General features: G+C 36.9%; 1 protein-coding gene across 2 annotated transcripts; it reads right to left on the bottom strand.

Moving 5' to 3' along the window:
* Positions 1–3,479: 3,479 nt before the first annotated feature.
* LOC136159456 (chymotrypsinogen A-like) lies at positions 3,480–13,618 on the bottom strand. 2 transcript variants are annotated; one of them, XM_065921696.1, is made up of 6 exons: positions 13,546–13,618; positions 10,968–11,226; positions 9,217–9,377; positions 5,971–6,069; positions 4,423–4,556; positions 3,480–3,752 (listed from the first exon to the last, which is right to left on the bottom strand). In XM_065921696.1, the coding sequence occupies exons 1-6, from the start codon at positions 13,598–13,600 to the stop codon at positions 3,534–3,536; spliced, it is 927 nt and encodes a 308-aa protein (XP_065777768.1). In that variant the 5' UTR covers positions 13,601–13,618; the 3' UTR covers positions 3,480–3,533. The 2 variants fall into 2 exon arrangements, with proteins under 2 accessions (XP_065777768.1, XP_065777778.1); XM_065921706.1 differs by having other exon boundaries at positions 4,423–4,553.
* Positions 13,619–23,858: the final 10,240 nt, after the last annotated feature.

Genomic DNA, 23,858 nt, shown 5'->3' with positions numbered 1-23,858 from the left:
TCTTCAATATTATCCATGTTATCTGAGTTGCACCCCACCCCTGACCAGTGAGGAGAGTTCCCTTCATTCCATTTTCTCATCTGTTTATATTGTCACACCAAGCATTTTGCCAGTTTAGAGAATGTAAGATGGCACTTTTTCTTGCTTTTGCTTTCTGTTCTATTGATTGATTTCTTCATCTCTGCAGCAACATCACCCTGCTGGCTCAGTTGGTAAAGAATCCACCTGCAGTGTGGGAGACCTGGGTTCAATCCCTGGGTTGGGAAGATACCCTGGAGAAGTGAAAGGCTACCCACTCCAGGATTCTGGCCTGGAGAATTCTGTTTTAATTACTATAGCTTTAATTGTCTCTGTTGTAATTTTTCCCTTTATTCTGCCTCTTTAAGAATGTATTAGATATTTTGGCCCCAACAGTGATTTGTGTTGCCACTAGCTGAAACTTTGGTTAAAATTTACTCTTATTTTATAAGTATCTATAAGGAATAGAAAAATGAAAGTGGTTATGCTACTGATAATAAAATTGAGACCAAGATGAAATCAGTTAAGTGCCCAAAGCCTTTTACATCACACTAACTCTTCAGTTAATCCTTGGTGAGAATTAGACACCTGTTGGGTCTAAGTTGACTGTTACATTGACAAAGAATATGTATGAATAACTGGAACTATGTTATTGAACTATGTTTTTACTACTTCCCTGGTAGCTCAGTCAGCAAAGCATCTGCCTGCAATGAGGGAGACTTGGGTTCGATCCCTGGGTTGGGAAGATCCCCTGGAGAAGGAATATGGCACCCACTCCAGTATTCTGGCCTGGAGAATTCCGTGGATGGAGGAGCCTGGTGGGCTACAGTCCATGGGATCACAAAGAGTGGGACACACGACTGAGCAACTTCACTTCACTTCACTTCATGTTATTGAAAATTTTGTGAAAAAGATAAGATGGTGAGTTACAGGAAACTAAGTAATGCAATTTATGGCTGAAGGATGAACAACAACAAAAATATTCCAAGAATCCAAATGATAGGAGAGACTCAGAGTATGTGAAGTTATTCATAGGAAAATAGCTTTATACAGATTTCTTTAACATCAGATACCAGTGTATAAAACATTAAGACATAAAGTCAAAATCAAGTCAACTAATATTAGAGCTTTAAAACTCTGTTCAAATATTACCCTTCCTGCAAAACCTCCATCCATCTTTGCAGAAAGTGTTGATTGTTTCCTCCTAGGCTGGCAACTCCATGGCATACAGAATCATAATTAACTTTGTATATCCTTCTTCTCCCCTAGAATGAGATTCTAAAGATGAGGGAAATTTCCTCTTTCAAGGTGCCCCTCTTTGCCATATAGCAGGTGCTCATGGAGGACGTTTTTAAATGAACACATGAGCAAAATCTTAGGCTATTAGGTCTCTATTTTTTTTTAATTTGGCTACATAACTCTTACAGACTATATCAATGTACACAGTTGATTGCAATCTAATACACATAGAGCTTGACCTTGAAATGAAAGAATAAAAAAGACTTTTGGGGAAGAAGAAACAAAGTAGGAAATAAAGTTTATGTCCCTCCTGAGTGAAACTGGCTTTCAACTAGGAAATGGACAAGTAAAGCAGTCTAACAGTAAAATAGTCTAACACAGTCCTATTCAACAGGGAAAAGATTAAATACAGAACAATTTAAAAATTACTGCCAACTGAAGCTGAAAAGAGATCACGAATTAGTCTCTGACCCTTGTAGGAAAGTCAGGCAGATTCCCCAAGTAGTACATGGAATGCTAACCCCATATCTTTTGCTGCCAGAGCCCTCAAGCATCACCAACAGATCACTGTCCCAGGAGATCAGAGATTGTCCAAGTACCCAAATTAGCCCCCTGCAGATCACACTGTGAAGAAGAATGCTTTAGACAGGCCTGATGTTTTAATACAGTCCATCTTTAACTCCCCTTAATGTCATCAAACTGAAAAGATGAGAGAAATTTAATGAGACAAAGTAAAAATACTACAAAACAAATTAACATAAGAATGAGAGCATCTTCATTATAAATCTCATCTTTCAATTTACTGAGTTTCTATTGAACAGTATAATTTAAATCAATGAAAGCAATTTAGACCAAAATTCATAAAAGATGTTTTTAGTAAATACTAGGAAATTGAAAAACACTTTCCCTCTGTAGCATTTGCAAAAGAGAGGAGAGACAGAAAGAGAAATAGAGAAGGGGTGGAAACAATGGGGTAAGAGAAAGGGAGATAAGAAAAAGAAAAAAAAAATTCTCTTTTGGTTATTTCTTTATGGAGTGTTCTCTGTTTATATTGTGCTTACCTAAAAAGTTAAACTATCCTCCCTTCTTGAATGCTGTAATTTTGGAAACAAAATGATAAATATTGGTGGGAAATAAGAGAAAAAAAGTTGCTTCAAGCTCTTTCTCATTCTATATTATATATCTTTGTGATGTGCTCTGGCATTAAGTCTCTGGTCTCAAGGGCCTTCCTTAGTTTTTGGCTAAGCTTTGAAAGATGAGGATAATGGTACTGGTCAGCTGAAATTCAGGTAAATGTTTTGAAAACAATGGAAATATCTTAAATTTTACCTAAAAAGTTAAAACTCAAGTGATAAGCCTGATAAATCATTTCTTAAATGTCAGTTGCTCATTGAAATTGTGAAACTTACAGGGACCATTCCTATATTTGTGCTTATCTGTGTGAGTAAAATTAAGAATTACAAGGAGGGAGCAGCATTTCTCTTCATATCTTTCAATGTCAACCAAATTAGAAAAAATAGTAAAAGTATATATGTATGCTCAGTCGTGTCCAACTCTTTGTGGCCCCATGGACTGTAGCATGTGAGGCTCCTCTGCCCATTGAATTTTCCAGACAAGAATACTGGTGTGGGGTGCCATTCCATTCTCCAGTGGATCCTCCAGACCCAAGGATCGAACCCACGACTCATGTCTCCTACATTGGCAGGCAGTTGTTTCCCATTAGCACCACCTTCCGTTCTGTGCTGAATAACTTCAGTCATGTCCTGCTCTATGCAACCCTATGGACCATAGCCCATGGTCAGGACCATGTGGACCTGCAGTCAGCTCCTTTGGACCATATGAACCGTAGTCAACCATATGGACCATAGTAAGGCTCCTGTGTTCATGGGATTCTTCAGGAAAGAATACTGGAGTAGGTTGCCATGCCCTCTTCCAGGGATCTTCCAGACCCAGGGATTGAACCCACATGTCTTTATCTCCTCTTTACATCTCCTGCATTGGCAAGCAGGTTCTTAACCATTAGCACCATCTGGGAAACCCCAAAAGTATATACGGTGGTATTCAAATGTGACATATATATAGTATATAGATACGAATTTAATGGCATTTAAGATTGTAAGTTCCCAGGAGGCACTAACCAACCTTAACTTTCTGTGACCAATGTTTAATATTGAATGTATTTACATACCAAATCCAAGCTCCTCAATGACAAAAGTTGGGAGAAGTGACATTGAGTTTTTTAGCAATGACAAGAGACATATTTTCCAGATATGTGGTTAGCTATTTCCTTTCCCACTTGTGATCCCAGTCCCACCAGGCTGCTCTTCCAGTGATCCTGCTTCTCCAGTGATGGATGTGATCCAATCTGTGTAGGCAGAAATTCTGGTGAAGACTGTTGGTGCGGCAGGATGGCAGTTACTGCTGCCCCAGCTCACAACACCGATGAGCTTGTACTGCCCGCCCTTGCCACACTGCAGCGGTCCTCCAGAATCTCCCTGCAACCAGCAAAAAGAGAAGTTCATTCTCCCGACTGCATGATTCATGGGGGGCGCCAACCCCCAACTGCAGCGGATGATCAGACAGAGTGTAAGTCACTCTCCCATCTCTGATTTCTGCTCACAACAGCTTAAGGAACTAGGGCCACGGAGCTCGTTGGCTGATGTTACAGATCTCTGATTCAGATCAAAATTTATATTTTCAGAGCAATGCTGAAAGAAACGTAAGTTCATTTTATGCTGACCATAGACTACCATGCAGGAAGTTTCATGTGTCTAATAAATATAAATGAGCAAATGATGGCTTTGAGTTACACAAAAGCATTTTTATATTTTCAGTGCTACTGGAAGTATATAGTTTGAGCTACCTAATTCAGCTATGATGTCAAACCATAAGAAATCATCATTTTTTTGTAGGTCAAAAATAGCTGAAAATCATGTTTCACATAGTTCAACCTAGCAATGGAACGAGTAATTCCTTTTGAAAACTGAATCTATGCAAATATCAAATTAGCAATCGCAGTACATCAACTTAGCAATGGACTTAATTCCTCTCACTTTTCCCTTTAAAACTGCCATACGTTTGTACCTCTTTCTGGTCAGCAAACAAACATTCAGAAGACAACACTGAAAAGAACCTCCTGCCCTCGTGAATACAGGCCTTAATTACCATACAGGAGGATGATCCGGAAGCCCCTCCACATATATTAGTGTCTTTAATTTCCAGTCCCCAGTAACTTCGACAAGATATACTACTGATCAGTGGTACCTCTGCCTGTTGCACAGTTTTAGGAAATTCATCTTCTAGTAGAAAAGAAATAAAAATACATAGGCAAATGCTATTAAAGGATAAAACAAAATTAGCCTTACATATACACAGACTCCAAGGGGTAAATCCTACTCAGTCTCCTCTCTCAGCACTTCCATGATGCCATTAGGTGACTTGTAAAAAACTAATATTCCACAGTGGTTTATACAACAGAAACAACAAAAAACATTTTATGTGCATTCTTTTATCATTAGTATAGTCCTCAGAAGATACAAAAATGATACCACCTTATGAAAAAAATGACAAAACTTATACCCAAATCAGTTGTTGATAAAGCAAACAACATAATTCACTTTTTACATATGAAGTCTATACTTTACTTCATTGGTATGGCCATCTTTTCAATCTTTTGATTTGACTTCTACTGAGCAGGACATTCTGTTTAAGTGCTGACACTGCTTGGAAGCTGACAACTGAAATCACATTCTAACTCTTTACTTTGTTGGATATTTGTAACTAGTTAATTCATCTGGAAAATAGGGTGTAGGTAAGACCAGAGACATGGGTTTGATCTTTATATGGACTAGAATATTTCCACATCATCTTTCCACCCATTTACCTTTTTAAAAAAATTGAAGTATAGTTGATTTACAACATTGTAATAGTTTCTGGTATACAGGAAAGTGATTCAGACACATATATACATTTTACACATATATATAATGTATATATATGTTCTTTTTCATATCCTTTTCTATTATGATTTATTACAGGATATTGAATTTGGTTCCCTGTGCTACACAACAAGACCTTGTTGTTTATCCATCCTATATATAATAGCTCGCATCTTCCAGTCTCAAACTCCCAATCTAACCCTCCCCGCTGCCCTCCTCTCCCTTGGTAACCAAAAGTCTGTTCTCTATGTCTGAGTCTGTTTTTGTCTCATAGATAAGTTCATTTCTGTTACATTTTAAATTTCACATGTAAGTAATACCATATCTACACACTTACCTTTTATACCACCCTATCATTTCAGAAAAATGCCTGAAAGCTTTAAGAACAGGCACATACATCTTCAAGTATGGGTTTTTACAATAGTAATATCTACACTATTGTGAAAATAAACTGTGTGTGTGTGTATCTGTGTGTGCGCTCACAGCGCAATTGGGGAGTAAATACATACAAATATTTATTAGGTAATAACATCACTAGATAGTTAGCAACACAAGTTTTTAGAAGTATCAATGAACTAGAATCAATGAACTTCTGTTCATGAATATGATGGCCTAAAACTCAAGCCGTCACCTTTAGATCTATCATGGAAAAAAGTTTTTCTACTATCATTCCTATGAAAAATACAGAAAAACTGAAAGTGAATAAACAGTATACTCAGACTTCACATATAATTGTTTGGATTTTAATTTTAGAAGAGGTAATAAATATACTCACGATGAGGTTCAGTTATTCCCCATCCAGCAGTCAAACATTTGGAAAGTAAATTTATTTTATCATCTTTCCCTGGCAAACAGATTGTAGATACAAACTCTCCTAATAAAAAGGATGAGAATGAAAAAGACAAATATCAATTAGTCTATAAGATTCATATTAACATTGTCTATATTGCTTGCTCTTAGGTGATAGCTCTAGAAATGTCTATTTTGACCTGACACTATCCTCTGTAACTCTATAATTTAATAAATAAAGTCTTCCAGAAGCTTTCACCTATTAGTTACTCAGAGGGGAGCATCCCAATCAATGTACATGATACCATTTTGCTCCAAGTATTTCCATATCCTCCTAGGAAAACAGAAACACACACCCTGCACTGATATGTGGGGCTTCTCACCCATAACCATTTTAAAAAATAAATTTGTTTTTTTAACCCGTGTGCCTTGACGACATCACCATGCTGAATCTGAGATGACAATGGAGAAGGATAAAATTGTCTTCTTTTTCAACTATATTACATGAAGAATGGAGAAGAATATATTTGTAGCAATTTAAACTGTTGAAGTATTTTTACAGCAAATATCTATCTTCACAGTTGCATTATAAGATATATTGATATATTACACATTCACTTTTTCTTATCACCAAAATTTGTATATATATAAATATTATGGGTTTGTGTCTCTGTGTGTATATATGCTACACACACACACACACACACACACACACACACACACACTGAATGCAGTGCTCTTGTGTTTGTTTTCCCTTTTCCCAGGCTATTTCACTTCATTTTCATCTGGGCTTTTACATACTTAAGTGCTTCAGCATACCTGCTATCATAGGCCATTAATTTCAATGATATGTTCTTTATTTTTACTGCTATCTCTTAACAAAATTACATAAAACTCTTTGTAACTTGTCTATTCTTTTCCTACTCATCTCTCTACATGTGTAGCAAATCTTATGTTATACTGCCTTCATAGATGATCATTGCTCTATCATAATCTCCTCCTAAATTTCTTTGAGCTAAAACATTTTCCCTCTACCAACATATTTTTCCCATCAATTGTTTTTTCTTATTCTGATACTCTTCATTGACTAAATTATGATCATATTATTTATATCATTGCATATAGATCTACTACATCATTCTTTTAACAGCACTCAGTATTCAGATAATGAATGTACTGCAATTTATTAAATCCCATTGGCAAATATTTAGACTTTAATTTTTTCCTTTATAAACTGCATCAAGTTTTCCAGATCACCTATCTGTGCATCGGTGCCAGTATTCCTGGATAGTTGAGTTGCTAGACCACAAGGCCTGCACTTCAAAAATTGTCAGATATTGCCAAATTGCAGGATGGGGATGGGGAGATGTATTGACTTGTACTCTACATTCAGTTGTGTTTATATCGGAAAAATATGTCAAGAATCTTGAAAACAGTTATGGCCCAAATCCAGCATTTCTGTGTCTGAGAAATTTATCTTAAGGCAATAGACCTAGAAAAATGTACATATAAAGATAGTCAATCCAGCATTATTTAAGTAAAAAAAGGAAACCACCTTTACATGAATGTTCATGGCAGCTTTATTTGTAACATCTAAAAACTAGAACCCATTCAGACGTTCTTCAACAAATGAATGGCTAAATAGTTCTGAGTGGTTAAACATTCAAACCATGAACATTACTCAGCTATTAAAAGGAATGCCCTGTTGATTACATGCAACAACATGAATGAAGCTCCAGAGTGTTAATGGTAAGTGAAAAAAATCAATCACAAGAGGTTACATACTATATGATTCCATTTATATAAAATCCTTAAACTGACAAAATTATAGAAACAAAGAACAGATCCTGATTGACAGAAATCTGGGTGGGCAGGGTAGAATGAGGAGGAAGGAGATGGGTGTAGCTATAAAGAGGCAATAGTAACGATCTTCATGGAGACAGAAATGTTTTGTATCTCAATTGTATAAATGTCAAATGCTGCAAGTTGTTACCACTGGTGAAAACCAAGGTAAAAAGTACTTTGGTGTCTCTGTATTATTCCTTATAATTACATGTGAATCTACAATTCTCTCAGCATTGATAGTTTAACTAAAACTAAATTTTAAAAGCAGGATAGGGAGAAAAAATAAGTCATAGTCAAGGTTAAGAAGCACTGCTCTGAATGCTGTCACTGACTCAGTTATAAAAGCATAAAGAGCAAATGATTTGGGGTTTGAAGAATGGAGTGAGGTCTATAGGCAGAAACAGAGGAGAGAGTTGGAGCAAAGCAGGAAAAGTGTCCAGGGCCCTGTGATTTCATGAAAAAGCTTGGATGTGTGGGTGGGGACTATTCATGGATCTTAGTTACATTTCCCCCAATACAACTTCCACCTAAGAAGGTAGGTGGGTTATTGCCATTCCCCGTCTACAAATGATAAAGCTGAGGTTCACCGAAGTTACATAAACTGCCCAAGATCACATGACTACTTTGTGACAATGTGAGGATTAACAATTCCACACTTTTACTTAGCTTTGGCTTAAGTAAAAATTTAAAAAACGCAATATCTTACTAAATTATAAAGACACAGAAAATTGAACACCTCATAGTTCAAACTGATGTTCTCTAAGTATTTGAATTAACCTCTGAGAACATAAAGAGTCTCAAATATATATATATATAGGACAAAGTTAAAAATGTATTTCTTTCTTTCTTTTTTTTAGGTCACACTGTGCAGCATGCAGGATCTTAGTTCACCAACCAGGCCTCAAACCTGTGCCTCTACATTGGGAACACAGTCTTAATCACTGGACTGCTAGGAAAATCCCTAAAACATATTTCTTTGAAATATTCTCTAGGCCCCTGTCAATTAAATACACATAAAAGTAAAATGTTTACACAGATACCTCAGCTTTTAGAGAAAGTAAGTTAAGTTAGTATGAAAGAACATTTAAAAATAATTATTTAACTTCACGACTCAGGGAACTCAAACCAGGACTTTGGTACAACACTGAGGGGTGGGAAGGGGTGGGAGCTGAGAAGGGAGGTTATAGAAGGAGGGGACACATGTATACCTACGGCTGACTCATGTTGATGCATGGTAGAGGCCAACACACTATTGTGAAGCAATTTTCCTTCAATTAAAAATAAATAAGTTTGGGGGAAGAAAAGTACATACAGTACTTTTAAGCAAGATAGAAGATAAAAACTATATGACAAAGGTTCAAAATGGAAAAAAGTTATTCATACTGACCTAGTTCAACAGGTTTTTCCAGATGCAGCAAAGATAGATCATCATTGGGAGGAAATTGTGTGAAGCTGGGGTGAATGTACACAGCTTTCACTGGTATCAAATCACTATTTCTTATATTCCCCAGGTAACTTCTTCCTATTACCAGGTAGTCTGTGACAGTACTTGTCACAAGAAAAGGGAGTGAGGAAATAGATTCCACTTTTAATTAGGCCATCATTTCTCAAAATTACTAAAAATATATTCTTTAGCATTTCTAACCCACATTAAAATCCTTATTATCTTGAATTCTTAGGAAACAGAGGTTTCTTATTAATTCAGCCCTTGAGAAAAATTTTAAAGTATCTACTTCCTTGTCTTCACAATGTCAGATAAAACAATTCAGTATTTTTTATTACAATTAATATTCATGCTGCCTCAATGTAATAATCATATGTATTATAATCATAATATTATGCATTATATGATATACTTATGTAATGGTCACTGAAACTGTTCTGAAAGTTATATTTACTCCCTAATACAGTATTTCTCAAAGAAATGTCTAGGGATCACATGCATTAAGTCGAGCACAGGTATTAAAAGTGCAGAATTCCAAACATAACTCATCAAATCAAAATTCAGAATTAGTACTCTAAGATGCCATTTACAGCAAACTCCCCAGGTAATTTTAAGTACATGAAAGTCTGAAACTGTCTTAATAAGGATGACTTCTTATGATTTATCTGTATCAAAAGTTAAGAGTTGGGGGATAGTATAGAAACTGAGTTTCTAGTTCACTGAAGGCTCATGACCACCACATTATTTGATTAGATGCTTTTATTGTAAAACCAATCTCAGAGACACTGCAAATGTTGTATCTGCTTGTTCAGCTATGGGACACAGCAACAGCGTCAGCTGTCTCGCTACCTCTGGGAGATAATACTAAAAACGTCAAGCTAAGACTCCTCTGAGGGAGTTTTCAGACATCTCCGTATGATATTAAGATCAAAGGTCAGATAAAATCAAAGAAAACAAACGTTCCTTTTTTAAAGGACGTTCCTTGAAATTCTTTCAAACTTTACAGATTTATTTTGGGACTGGGTATGCTGAAGCTGAAATTCCAATACTTTGGCCACCTCATGCGAAGAGTTGACTCACTGGAAAAGACCCTGATGCTGGGAGGGATTGGGGGCAGGAGAAGAAGGGGACGACAGAGGATGAGATGGCTGGATGGCATCACCAACTCAATGAACATGAGTTTGAGTAAACTCCTGGAGTTGGTGATGGACAGGGAGGCCTGGCGTGCTGTGATTCATGGAATCGCAAAGAGTTGGACACGACTGAGCGACTGAACTGAACTGAACTGATGATCATCAGACAATCCACAGGAGAGTAAGAAGGAAAGGAAGCCATGTATGAGCAACCCCTGGGCTCTAGGCTCCATGCTGAGAAACTGATGCAAAAGTGTGAGATCTCCATTTTTATGGCTGGAAGGGAGGGTGTTGTTAGTTACTTACTAGTTAAATTATACCTAGAAGCAGAAAGCTGCTCTTAGAATTAAAAGCTATTAGTAGTAATTTTATTAGTGAAGCACAGAAAGTTTCATCAACCTAAGGCATTCATTCATTTGCAAGTTGGGGACTGTATCAGTGGGAGCTGGTGCTTAATGCTTCTCATGATGAGGGGAGAGGAGGAGTGCACCCACCATGGGCCCTCAAACAGCTCCTCATCACCACCCGCCCCACCCCAGAAGCCCCCACCCAGGCACGCACCTGAAGTTACAGTGTGCCGCTGTCAGGACCCACTGCCTCCCAATCAGAGCCCCTCCACAGAAGTGACGTCCTTGGTGCTGCAGACTGACCAGCCAGGGCCACGACATCACAGGGGCTGCATGGCCACCAACCACCCTGGGCTCCCCGACCTCTGCCGGCAAGAGATTTGTATTCCTCTCAAACCCTTCAGTGAGAAGTGGGTCAACAGGTGGAACTCCACACAAGTCTTGAGCTGGCTGTCTTCTGGTCTTGTTTTCTACTGTGAAAGCGAAAGTGAAGTGACTCAGTCGTGACCCACTCTTTGCGACCCCAGGTTCCTCCGTCCATGGGATTTTCCAGGCAAGAATACTGGAGTGGGTTGCCATTTCCTTCTCCAAAGCCCTTAGAAAAAACAACAGCAAAACATTAGATAGCAATATTTATGAAGATCTATTTAAATCTCAGAAGGCATTTATTCCTTTTGTCGGTTCAAAATTAGCATTATTTGCAAGAGATGAGACTCAGCTTTTCTTCCAATGCTTTTAAATGAGCAAAAGTCAACAGTTTACTAAGGTACTAATATACACACCATGTTAATATACTCATATTAATACACATATATTTAGATGAATTGGAACATAAATCAATTTTTTTAAATAAATAAAAATGTTGCTCTTAATCATGAAATTATTGGAGATTGTTCTTTCTGAAGCATCATTTGTGTTATCCCAGTACATATATTTAGACACATCAAAATATTTTATGCTCCGTGTATTCAAAATAAGTTGTATATATAAAGGAAAACCATAAGGAAAATTTATAGCAATATGTTTACTACATTCTCAGATTTAAAAAGAAATTTACCAGAAAGTAAAAAGAGACAGTTAAGCATTTCCTTAAATATGAAGAAAGCTAAATTTTTCCATAATTATATAATTTTGGAGTGATAGGCTATATTCCCAACCCAGGGATCAAACCCAGGTCTCCTAAGATACACTCTCTTGTTAATTCTTTACTTGAGATTATTTTTTACACCAGAAAGCTATTTAAAACAAAAAGTTTATAGCACAGTGGATTTGTACTTGTTTATTCAATACTTAAGTAAAATCATTTCTACTTTCTTTTCAGATATGTATAAAACATGGATTCCCTCCTCCTTTAAAAATATGCAAACTCTTCAAAATTAAGACTATCCTGGACTTTAGGGGAAAAAAACCCACAAAAGGTATTTACTCAAACATGTTTTTTATGCATTAAGTTCATAGCATTAAAATATGTTTTTATTGCATTGTAATCCACATTTTATATGGTAACTCAGATTTGTGGGCTGTTTGTATCCATGTATAATAGCAATATTTTATTAGTATTCAACTTACTTTACAATACTTTAAAACAGAAATGAAGCTAAATATTTTTACTGTGAGAATAAAGGGTCAGTTTAAGGATATAGCAATGAAAAAACAAAAGCAATGGACACAGAAGAAGGGTCAATTAGGTGAGCAGGCCTTTAACAATTAAAAATCACATCTATAGGGGACTTTCTGAGTGGTCCAGTGGTTAAGACTGTGCTTCAGTTGCAGGGTGCACGGGTTTGGTCCCTGCCTGGGTAGGGAACTAAGATGCCACATGCCTTGTGGCACAGCCAAAAAAAGAAAACAATCACACCTATAGGACAATGTGGTTCACTAGTCTAGGACTCAAATTCAGGACTCTTAGGAGAGCCTATTCATTTCACCATCCTAAGAAAGATAGTTGTTGCTTAGTTACTAAGTTATATGGCAACTCTTTGTGATTCCATGGACTGTAGCCCACCAGACTCCTCTGTCCATAGGATCTCCAGGCAAGAAATACTCGAGTGGGTTGACATTTCCTTCTCCGGGGGATCTTTCTAAAACAGGGATCGAACTCGTGTCTCTTGAGTCTCTGGCACTGGCACGTGGATTCTTTACCACTAGAGCCAGCTGAAATCTTTAGATAGAGTGTCATAAAAAGAAAAAATAAAAAACTTTGCATTCATGTGGATTATTTGAATTTTCCTGCTATTACACTCTAATCAAGAAAATCTCCTAATAATAGATTCATTAGGTTTAGTCTTAAGCACAACTAATGGAACTCTAGCTTAAAATTAGATAGACTAAGTAGGAAAAAATCAGTACATTTGTTTCTATTTTATGCAGAAAAGTTGTTATATCTGAAATAGTTTGAGGGCTCTTCGGGGTGGTGAGGAGATAGTTACTTAAAAAAAGAGATATGTAAACAAAGACATGGAAACACATTGAACTCTCCTCTTGTTTCAGCTTGAAAGGCCCCACAGGATCTTTTAAATAGTGACTGTCTTTCATGTTTATTATTATTTCTTAATTAAAAACAACATATACACATATAGACATGTACACACCCCAATTAATTTTATTACCTCACATGATCTATGTGAACTGCCAAAGTCTCAGTTCTTAAGGAATGGTTTGAAATGAGCTTATCCTGTTTTTAGTATTAGAGTAAAGTGATTGCCACTGATCCCTAAACCAGTAGGCTCCAGGCTCTGTTTTAAGGCATATATGGTACCTGCTTTGATAGGAATTTTAAAACAATTACTTACCATTAATAGGCAGTTGGATCCCAATATTGCTTTTCTGTGATGGCTTCTGAGTCATATCTTCCAAAATCAGTTTAAAACCTCTTTCTCCCACAGACTCATCAGTTTTCAAATTCACAGTTAGGTAAGCCCCACTGGATATCCAGACAAATTCTTTCTTGTAGCCACATAAATGAGCTGCAATGTGAGATATACTCGATAATCAAAATACTTCTTCTGGGTAATTACATAGGTAAAAGAGGGAGGAGAGAGGGGACATTAAATTCCAAACAAATCTTGACAAAAGAATGATTATCAATAATGGAAGATCAAGATTTTGAGGATGAAATTCTTGACTTGATTGAGACAATAAAAGGGTATAGATTTTAAAAGATCAAAGGGAAAAGACTGGGCTAGCAATTGATATGGAAACAATATAAATTTGTGTGGCAATCTTTGATTATAAAGATGGTTAAAGAAGCATTTCAATGAAGCTAAATGGACAGAGAAATGGAAGTAATGGGATACCATTATGGACTAAATGTTGGTGTGCCCTCAAAATTCATATGTGAAAATCCTAATCCCCAGTGTGATGGTATTGGGAGGGGTGACCTTTGGGGGTGATCTGGTCATGAGGGTGGAACCTTATAAACCCTTATCAAAGAGAACCCAGAGAGCTCTCTGGCTCCCTTTTTTGTCTTATGGGGAAGTAGCAAGAAGACAGTTATGAGCCAGGAAGCAAACCCTCACCAGACAGCAAATCTTGAACTTCTAGTCTTCATAACTGTGAGAAATAAATACTTGCTATTTAAGCTACCCAAACTAAGGCATTTTTATTATAGTAGCTAAAACTAAGACATGTAGTCTGCCCAAATACAGACTAATGATGGTCCTTTCCTAACACAGAAACTCAAAAGTTGTCACAAAGATCGTCCTGATAAGTGACAGGACATTTGCTGTAATTTATCTGTACAAGCTGTAACTGAGATTCTCTCAAACTAAATGATACACTATTGACTTGTCTTAAAGATAATGTTTCTTGAGGAATCTGAGAAAGAGAGATGGGGAATAGGAGAAAGTTTCTCTCTACATCATTCTTATACTTGAAGAATCTGTTTGGTGAACTGGATGTGGTTGGTAGCTTTGGGGAGGCACCATGTCAAATCAAGGCAATCTGTGTAAAGTCAACTAACACTCTGGAAGTTTTAACATAATGGAAATGGGAAAATGTTACTCTGCTTTTCAAAAAGGAGATTGAGGGTTGGCAGAGGGAGAAGGGTAGGAGACCGAGAAAAACAAAGACGCTATAAAGGATTTGCAAAGTCATATCAGTGAAGTAGTGTAGCTTAGTCCTTACAGGCTCAGACTCCAAAGTCAGACTGCTAGTCTGGACTAGTTCTATGAGCTCTGTGGCCCAAGGCAAGTTATTTAACCTCTCTGCCACAATTTTCTCATGTGTATGGTAACTTAGACTAAAAAAAAATATGGGATTATATGAAGTTATATTTATGAAGCATTATAAACATTTACTAAGTAAAAAAAAAACCTCAGTAAAATTTTATAGCAAATTATTAGGTGGTTTTTGAACACTTTAAGAAGGAATTAGTGGTCATGAGCAACTAGCATGGGATCCTCAACATGCCATATTAAATTAACCTAATTTAATTTTTGGAAAGAGCTAATTAGATGGTGGCTAGGGGGAATGAGATAAACTTAATGAATTTTGATTTGAGCGGAGCACTTAATAAAGTACCTTATGATGTCCCTGTGAACAGATATAAAGTGTAAGTGGATAATTATATGACTAGGGAGCTTCACAGCTGATTAAGTAACCATACAACGTTAACCTGAAGGGAAGATCTGATAGGTATGAAAATAGTCCCACCCTCAGTTCTGCCAAGTACAGTATTGCTGTTAGTGGCTTAGGTAGAAATACAGATAACACATTTACAAAACGTGTAGGTTTGAGATGGGTAACTGAATGAGAAGTAAAGAACTAGGTCAAATATAGAATCTTAGTGATAGTTTAATCTTTCATCTAGCACTGAGTTCCTTCTAAAATAATCTTGGACATATGTTAGCTGGATTTGAAGATATTATGTGGAACTTATAAGCATTTATTTTCTCTTTTTAAACAATTCTAATTGCTTGACAGTTCTTCCTTATGTTGAATCAAAAGGCATCAATGTAATCATATGGTTAACGGAGTGGCCAAGGATATAAATGTTTGAATCAGAGTGCCTGGGCTTTAAACCAGCTTTCTCTACTTAATTATGTTACCGGAGGCAAGTTAATCAAGATTTTTGTGTTTCCTTATATTTAAAATGAGGATAACACAACCTACCTCCATAGGACTGTTAAGAAGATTGAGTTATAAGTTCTCAGGACTATGCATGAATAATGGTAAACAATCCATAATTATTAGATATTATTAGGCAGAACACGTTTTATACATGGCCGAGAGTCTGTGGAAATTCCATAAATACTTGAAGAGGAGAAATTGTGATCCTGCTGTCTTCTCTCTTCTCTAAGATAAACATTCCCAGGTGTCCACACCCTTCAGCATCCTGGTCATTATGTTCTATGGATGTGTTCCAAATTGTTAATGTTCCTTAAAATTGTTGCTTGACCAAAGATGATATTTCATAACCAGTATGTCAGGGGCAACAACCAGACAGACTGGATATTTACAATGAAGACTCGTGAGACCAAGTTAGTGAATGCCAGCTCAGTGCCAACACTAAATTTAACCATACAAAGGACCTTATCTCTTTTGCCATAATTCTTTACTAACAACACTGCGTTGAAATTTTGGAATCATTTGAGACTTTTGAAATTTGATTTCAGACATTCTGCTTCCCAAATTACCGCTTTTATGTATCCTAATCTATTAGTATTCCCTTGCTATAACTGATCTCTCCATGACTTCTTACCCATAATCCCACAAACTATATATATTCATGACCCTCTAAGGAAGTGAGAGATTTTACTCTAAAGGGAAGCAGAGAAATGTGGCAACAGCTAACTTTCTTGTTCTATTTTGATTTTAACTATGGGTAATAGTAGAATATGTTTGAAACTGATGAGAATGATAGAGGAGAGTGATGATGTCAGAGAAAGAATAACTAAAGGAAATTTATGACAAGCTGATAACTCTTAAATCTGTATCTTGAGTCCAAACCTCAGGAGTTCTACTTCTAGCTCCCTACTGCCAACTCAACCTTAGATGTATCATGGCATTTAAAATTTAACATGACCCAAATAGATCTCTCACCACAAATCCATTTCTCCCTCTCGTATTTCCCATCTCTGTAAATGCCACCACCTCTGAAAACTTCCTACTATAAACTTAGGAGCCCTCCTTGATCTGCAGATCTGATTTCACATTTATTCCATCAGTTCTCCAGATCTGTCCATTCTACCTGCATTCCCTTGTTGCCATCCTCTTGCAAAGCAACATTACCTATTACCTGCTGCTGCTAAGTCGTTTTAGTCGTGTCCGACTCTGTGCGACCCCATATGACAGCAGCCCACCAGGCTCCCCCGTCCCTGGGATTCTCCAGGCAAGAACACTGGAGTGGGTTGTCATTTCTTTCTCCAATGCATGAAAGTGAAAAGTTCAAGTGAAGTCACTCAGTCGTGTCTGACTCTTTGTGACCCCATGGACTGTATCCTACCAGTCTCCTCCGTCCATGGGATTTTCCAGGAAAGAGTACTGGAGTGGGTTGCCATTTCCTTCTCCCTACCTATTACCTAAACAGTACTAAAAGAACATTCTGCAATGATGGGAAGTTCAATATGAGTGCTGTCCAGTATAGTAATCGTTCACTACATGTAGCAGTTGAGCAGCTGAAGTGTGGCTAATACTACATTCCATTTCATTTTAAAATTTGAATTTAAATAACAACATGGGTTAGACAGGATAGGTCTAGATTATCATAATAGCCTCATAACTGCAGGTGTAATTCACCCTGACAAGGGGGGAAGGGATAGTGAGGGAGTTTGGGGTGGACATGTACACACAGATATATTTAAAATGGATAACCAACAAGGACCTACCATTGAGCACATGGAACTCTGCTCAATGTTATGCAGCCTGGATGGTAAGGGTGCTTGGGGGAGAATGGATACATATATATGTATGGTTGGGCTTCCCTTGTAGCTCAGTCAGTAAAGCATCTGCCTGCAATGCAGGAGACCTGGGTTCGATTCCTTGGTTGGGAAAATCCCCTGGAGAAGGAAATGGCAACACACTCCAGTATTCTTGCCTGGAATACTGGCAAGAATCCCATGGGCACAGGAGCCTGGCAGGTTACAGTCTACAGGACCGCAAGAGTCAGACACAACTGAGCGACTAAACACACATATATATGACTGAGTCTCTTCAATGTTCACTTGAAATTATCACAAGATCATTAATATGTTCTCTGGCAATACACAATAAAAAGTTGTTTTTAAAAAAATAATTCACTTGTCACTCTAAAATCCACTCCCAACATGGCAGCCACAGCAGCTCTCAAATTAGTTCCTTGTCCAAAACCTTTAATGACCTCCCACTGGATGGGAATAAAGTCCACTCATTACCATAACCTGAGCTGCATGACCTGAGGGCAAAACCTTCACCTTCTACAACCTCACCTCATTCCAGTCTGTCCCCACCCAATCTCTAGCCACTCTGACAGTTCCCCAAGTTACCAAACTATTCCCATATTCCAGGCCTTTTTTTCATTTATTTTTTCATCAAATATTTATTTTCAGGTAGTACTTTAGACATCAGAGATAAAGCAATGAACAGGAGATTAAGTTCTGTTATCAGGATATTTTCATTCTGGTGGAGGAAAACAGATTCTAAACAAATAAATATACATGCTGCCAGGTCATGATTAATGCCAAGAAGGAGAAATGTAAGAGGATTATTTAGATGATGTGATACAAGAGGCCTTAGATTATGTAATATTGGGACAGATACCTGAACAACCTAAGGAAGTGAACCTTGAAGTCATATTGGGGCCAAGCAAGAATACACTCAGTTAGTCCAAGGAAGAATAAAGAAGCCAGTGTGCCTGGTTTTGGGTGAAGGAAGAGAACAGTAGGAGGTAAGATCAGACCTGAGGTACTAGACACCTTCACACATACTATCTTGGCCTTGCCTCACTGTTTTCTTGTCATTCATTGGATCTCAAATGCACCCCTTCAATGAGGCCTTCCATGACCATCTTAACTAAAGCAACTGTGTACCCACTATTATTCCATACTGCTGCTGCAACTAATTTCCTTCAGCTTATGTTGACACAGGGCTTCCCTGGTAGCTCAGCTGGTAAAGAATCCACCTGCAATGCAGGAGACCTGGGTTCAATCCCTGGGATGGGAAGATCCCTTGGAGGAGGGCATGGCAACCCAATCCAGTATTCTTGCCTAGAGAATCCCCATCGACAGAGGAGCCTGGCGGGTTACAATCCATGGGGTCGCAAAGAGTCAGACATGACTGAGCAACTAAGCACAGTACACACGTTGACAATCAGTAATTATTTGATTATTATTTATTGTTAAATACTATTATTAGTTTTTTTAAATTTATTATGTCTTTTCAAAAGAAGGTGGCAATGATCACTTCTGAGCTGTTCATCATTGTGTCTTCAAGATGTCTAACACATTAGAAAATGCTCAGTCATGAATTAATCTGACATGTACATTTAATATGGTGTTAACTAGTTACTGATGTCTTACCTTTATGTGGTTAATGAAAGAATGAAGACCAGATGAACCTTAATTTTGCTAATTATTTTCACTAATATATTGTAAAACCATTGCAATGAAACCAATCTGGAGGCTGTGTACCATTCCATCTACATTCTCAGAAATAATTAAAAAGTAGCTAAAAAATAACTCTCTAGGTGAGAAAATATTCAGTAAGAAAAGATAACTGGGACAATATAGACAATGTGGATCCATATTTGGGCTAGCTCTTCTCACCAGCTGGGAGAATAGCAATAGGGTTCAATGTTCAACAGTAAATTTAACAATGCCTATAAAATTGCATATTTCACTGAACTAAAACTATTGTAAGTATATAAAATTATATGAAATAAAACTGTGTAAACTAGCAAACTAATGGTAGTGGCCTCACTTTTATGTAGAACTGTATATGCTAATTATAGAAATACAAGTTGTCACATTTTTAATGCTTTGACCCATGAATTTTTGATTAATCGGAAATTTTAAAGATGAATAATGTTGCCAGGTTAAAAAATAGTAGAGTGAGAAATAGGAAAGCAGCCCTGACATCCAGAAACTGGTTCTGCACTCACAACTGAACCAGGGTCTCCTGTTAGATACAAACAATCTCACAGGACACCAGCATCAAAACACCAAACACTGACCTCTTGGCTAAAATGAAGACTTGCTACTTCTTTACCAATTACAGTTTTACCCATACTCTAGTCATGCCTAGATACCCAATCATAAATTTGCCCCACTTTCTCACCCACTTCCTGCAAGCAATCTAGAGCAACTTTCACTTCCTTAGTGTGTATGTGCTCAGTCATGTCCAACTCTTTGCCACCCCATGGATTGTAGCCCATCAGGCTCCACTGTCCATGGAATTTCTCAGGCAAGAATACTGGAGTGAGTGAGTTGCCATTTCCTTCTCCAGGGGATCTTCCTGGCCTTCCCAATTGAACCTGCATCTCCTGCATTGGCAGGCAGATTCTTTACCACTGCGCCACCTGGTAAGCCCTTCCACTTCTCTAGAACTTAGGATTTGGGCTTTGAATGGGTAATTTTGAAGAAAGTCCACTTCCCTAGACCTTCTCCAAAACTACTCATTCAAAACCCAAATCCTATAATAGGTTCTTTCTACCATCCTATTAACACTCCATGGTTTTCAAGGGTATGTGTTTTCCTTTTCCACAATGAGTAATAAATCCAACTTGTTCAATTCTAGGTGTGTTCCAAGGGTCTTAGGTTTAAAGGCATTCTGGAGAATTATACCAGATAATTCTGGATCTGATACCATAGATGATTCATATTAATCTTATGGAGAACTAATAGCTTGATATTTTGTGTCTCCACCTCCTCTATATACTCTAATTGCTCTAGAATCCTTGGCAGGAGCCAAACTCACTGATAAGAAAAAATTTAAGTAGCTTTGGAATTTCAGAGTACATTGCTAAGCTTATTGGTGTTATAAATCCTAGACTATCACATGAGTGGTTAAGGTCTTCGTAAAAACATAGCATCAAACCTCTTCTCCTGTCCTTTGTGAGAGGTGGATTGTAGTGGCATCCTGATTGGCAGAACTGGTTGGAAATTAGAGAATGGGATACAATATTGAGTTACAAAATCTCTGGAAAAGTTTCCTCTATGAGTCAGTCTCAGGACATTGTCTGACATTCAAACATAGTAGACATCATGTGGTCAATAAATCTCTAAAGATAATTCAAGTTAATTGACTTTTTTTTTTTTTTTTGTAATTTACCTTGGATCTAAAGAGAGCTACCTTTATTGTGAGGATGAAATCTGAGTAAACAAATTTTCAAAGCTGCCTAAAAATGCAGTTTAGGCAACAGAAACTCTTCAAATATATGACTTCCTGAGAAAAACAAAATTAGTGTGCTCTCTGATGATAAAATGAGATAGGAATCACTGAAATCAAGAAAAGCTGGAATTAAAGGTGAAGAACCATTGAGTGTGGTCTTATGCTCATCCCACTGTGTTCAATAATATTCAGGATTCTGATGAAAGATCTGATGGAAAGTCTCTAACAGCAAAAGATATTGCTCCCAAGGCAAATGTGGATCATGTTTGCCATATATATAATTATATAAATGCTCATATGAATGCTCAACATAGGACATTTAAGAAGGTTCAGTTTACCAAGTAATCTTGATTGCTGATCTGGCCCATCATAAATATTGAAATAATCCCATTCACAGTTCCAAGATTCTTCCATTATAAAATCTTTAATCAATGCCTTCATTTTATTTCCAGACATAGAATAAAAAGTCCAAGTGCAGTTCAGCATATTAGGATAAATGCTAGGATAATTGGGAGATGCGATCTCAAAAGAATTAACTGCAATCAGATCCAATATTGGACACCCTTGAGGCAAAAAGAAAAAAATATTGTATGCAACAGTCAAAGGGCTGAGTTACTACTTTTTGGATCTGGTTTTAATGTCTACAACAGGTCATTGAAACCTTAAACTGCAGTGTATTTCTATTAAGTTATATTAATATAATATTAATTATAAATACAATTAACATTATAATAATTATTATATATAATTATATTTATATAATAAACATTTATACAAAACATTATATTTATATAATAAATATTACAATTAATATTTTAGTAATTAATGACTAATTATAACTATGTATATAATTATTATATAATATTATATACTGTTTTTTTACTTCCATAGCTCCTTATATATGGTAACACAGGGTATAAATGAGTTTTGTTTTGAGAAACTGACCCTTCCCAAAAGAAGACAAAGTTCTTTGACTTTAACTCACAAACTATGAACCACTAAGTCACCCATATATACATTGTGATGTAGCTTTGTTGCTTATCTTTAGCACACAGTCTTCTAAATCCCTGAGTAAATTACATACTCTTAAAATTCAGCCTATACTAAAAATTATAATCATTTATTTGGTAAGGAAATTTGGATCACTCTCAGATAGTTGAAATCAGGATATTAAGGTTCACAGAGGCCAAAAAGCTACTGTACCAAGAAGAGAACTGAGGAATTTAATGACATTTTGGATTTCCTTCAAATGCTCTAGGCATTATTCAGTATAAAATTAATGCCACTCCCAAATTGATTTACTTCAATAATCTTGTCATTTTAGTTAACTGTGCAATGGCCCAGCAAAAAGAGAGGGTGAGGGGTGTCCAAGGACAATCCAGAGGACATAAAGTATATGGAAGGAATGTTAATGAATAACACAGTTAAAATAGGGGGAAATCTCATAAATAAAACATGTGTTTCTTACACAGTAATCAGATAAGGTGCTACCTTCTTACTCTCTACTCCCTGATCTGCACTAGGTCTCCACTACCTCCAAAGTTTGACACTCAGAACATTAATATAAGTTCATTATCTCATTATAAAGCAAGCAGAATAAGGACACAACACTTAGAAGTCTTTGATAGCAGCCAGAGTATACTTATTCCTAAACAGTGTTTAGCAGAAAGAAATTCCTCACTCTATCTCTATAATATCAGTAACCAAAGGCAGATCAACAAAACCAATTCCTTACCTCCTTTATCCTCTTTACCATTAACTTTAATGTTTCCTCTCATGGAACCTAGAATAAGAGAATTCTCAAGGTCAATATATCCTAATTCATATTTTATATTTTTTATTCTTTCGTTTAAGTGATACACTTACATTGGAGAAAATTTCCAAAAGACAGATTTCAAAAAAGGAAATAAAGTCACCTGTAATCCCATCCTACAAGTAACCAATACTCATATTTTAATGTAAATCCTGCTTTTCCCTAAGCTATAGTATACATTTTTTAAAAACTGTATTTCACTTTACATCATTGTAACTTCTCCCAATTGTGAATATTTTTCCATATGACTAAATATTACACACACATTTTAATGGGTTTTATGTTTCTTACTCACATAGATATTAATAGTACAGTTTCCACTGATATATTTTGATTTGTAATCTCATGAGTATGAATGATAAGTCAGACCTTTTAAAAAATATTTATTTATTTTGGGCTATGCTGGGTCTTTGTTGCTGTGTGGGTTTTTGTCTAGCTGCAGTTCATGGGCTTCTCATTGTGGTGGCTTCTCTTGGTGCAAAGCATGGGCTCCAGGACTCGGGTTTTAATAGTTGTGGCATGTGGGCTCAGTAGTTGTTGCTACTGGGCTCTAGAGCACCAGCTCAATAGTTGAGGTGTACGGGCTTAGCTGCTCTACGCTATGTGGGATCTTCCCAGATCAGGGATCAAACTTGCATCTCCTGCATCAGCAGGCAAATTCTTTATCACTGAGCCACCAGGGAAAGCCGAGTGAGTCAGATTTTTAACAAGCTTCACACACAGGGTGAACCTATAACATTTCTGCTGTTGTTGGAAAAATGTCTGCACTAAAGGTTGTTTATGTTTATCTGAAAACAGAAATTGAACACGTGTAAGAAGTCTGCTGAGTTGACTCCTACTCATTCTTTAGCTCTCAGCCAAAGGGATGTTCATAAGCAAGACAGATGTATTTCTTACTCTTTTACTAGGTAAGACTTTACTGTCTGCTCACTAATCTACCCCAGCTAGGATGTCATTTCCTTTATTCAAACAATTATTGAGCATCAT

The sequence above is a fragment of the Muntiacus reevesi genome, chromosome 1 (assembly GCF_963930625.1).
Source record: "Muntiacus reevesi chromosome 1, mMunRee1.1, whole genome shotgun sequence".
NCBI lineage: Eukaryota > Metazoa > Chordata > Mammalia > Artiodactyla > Cervidae > Muntiacus > Muntiacus reevesi.
This window is presented reverse-complemented; position numbering and strand designations above follow the sequence as displayed.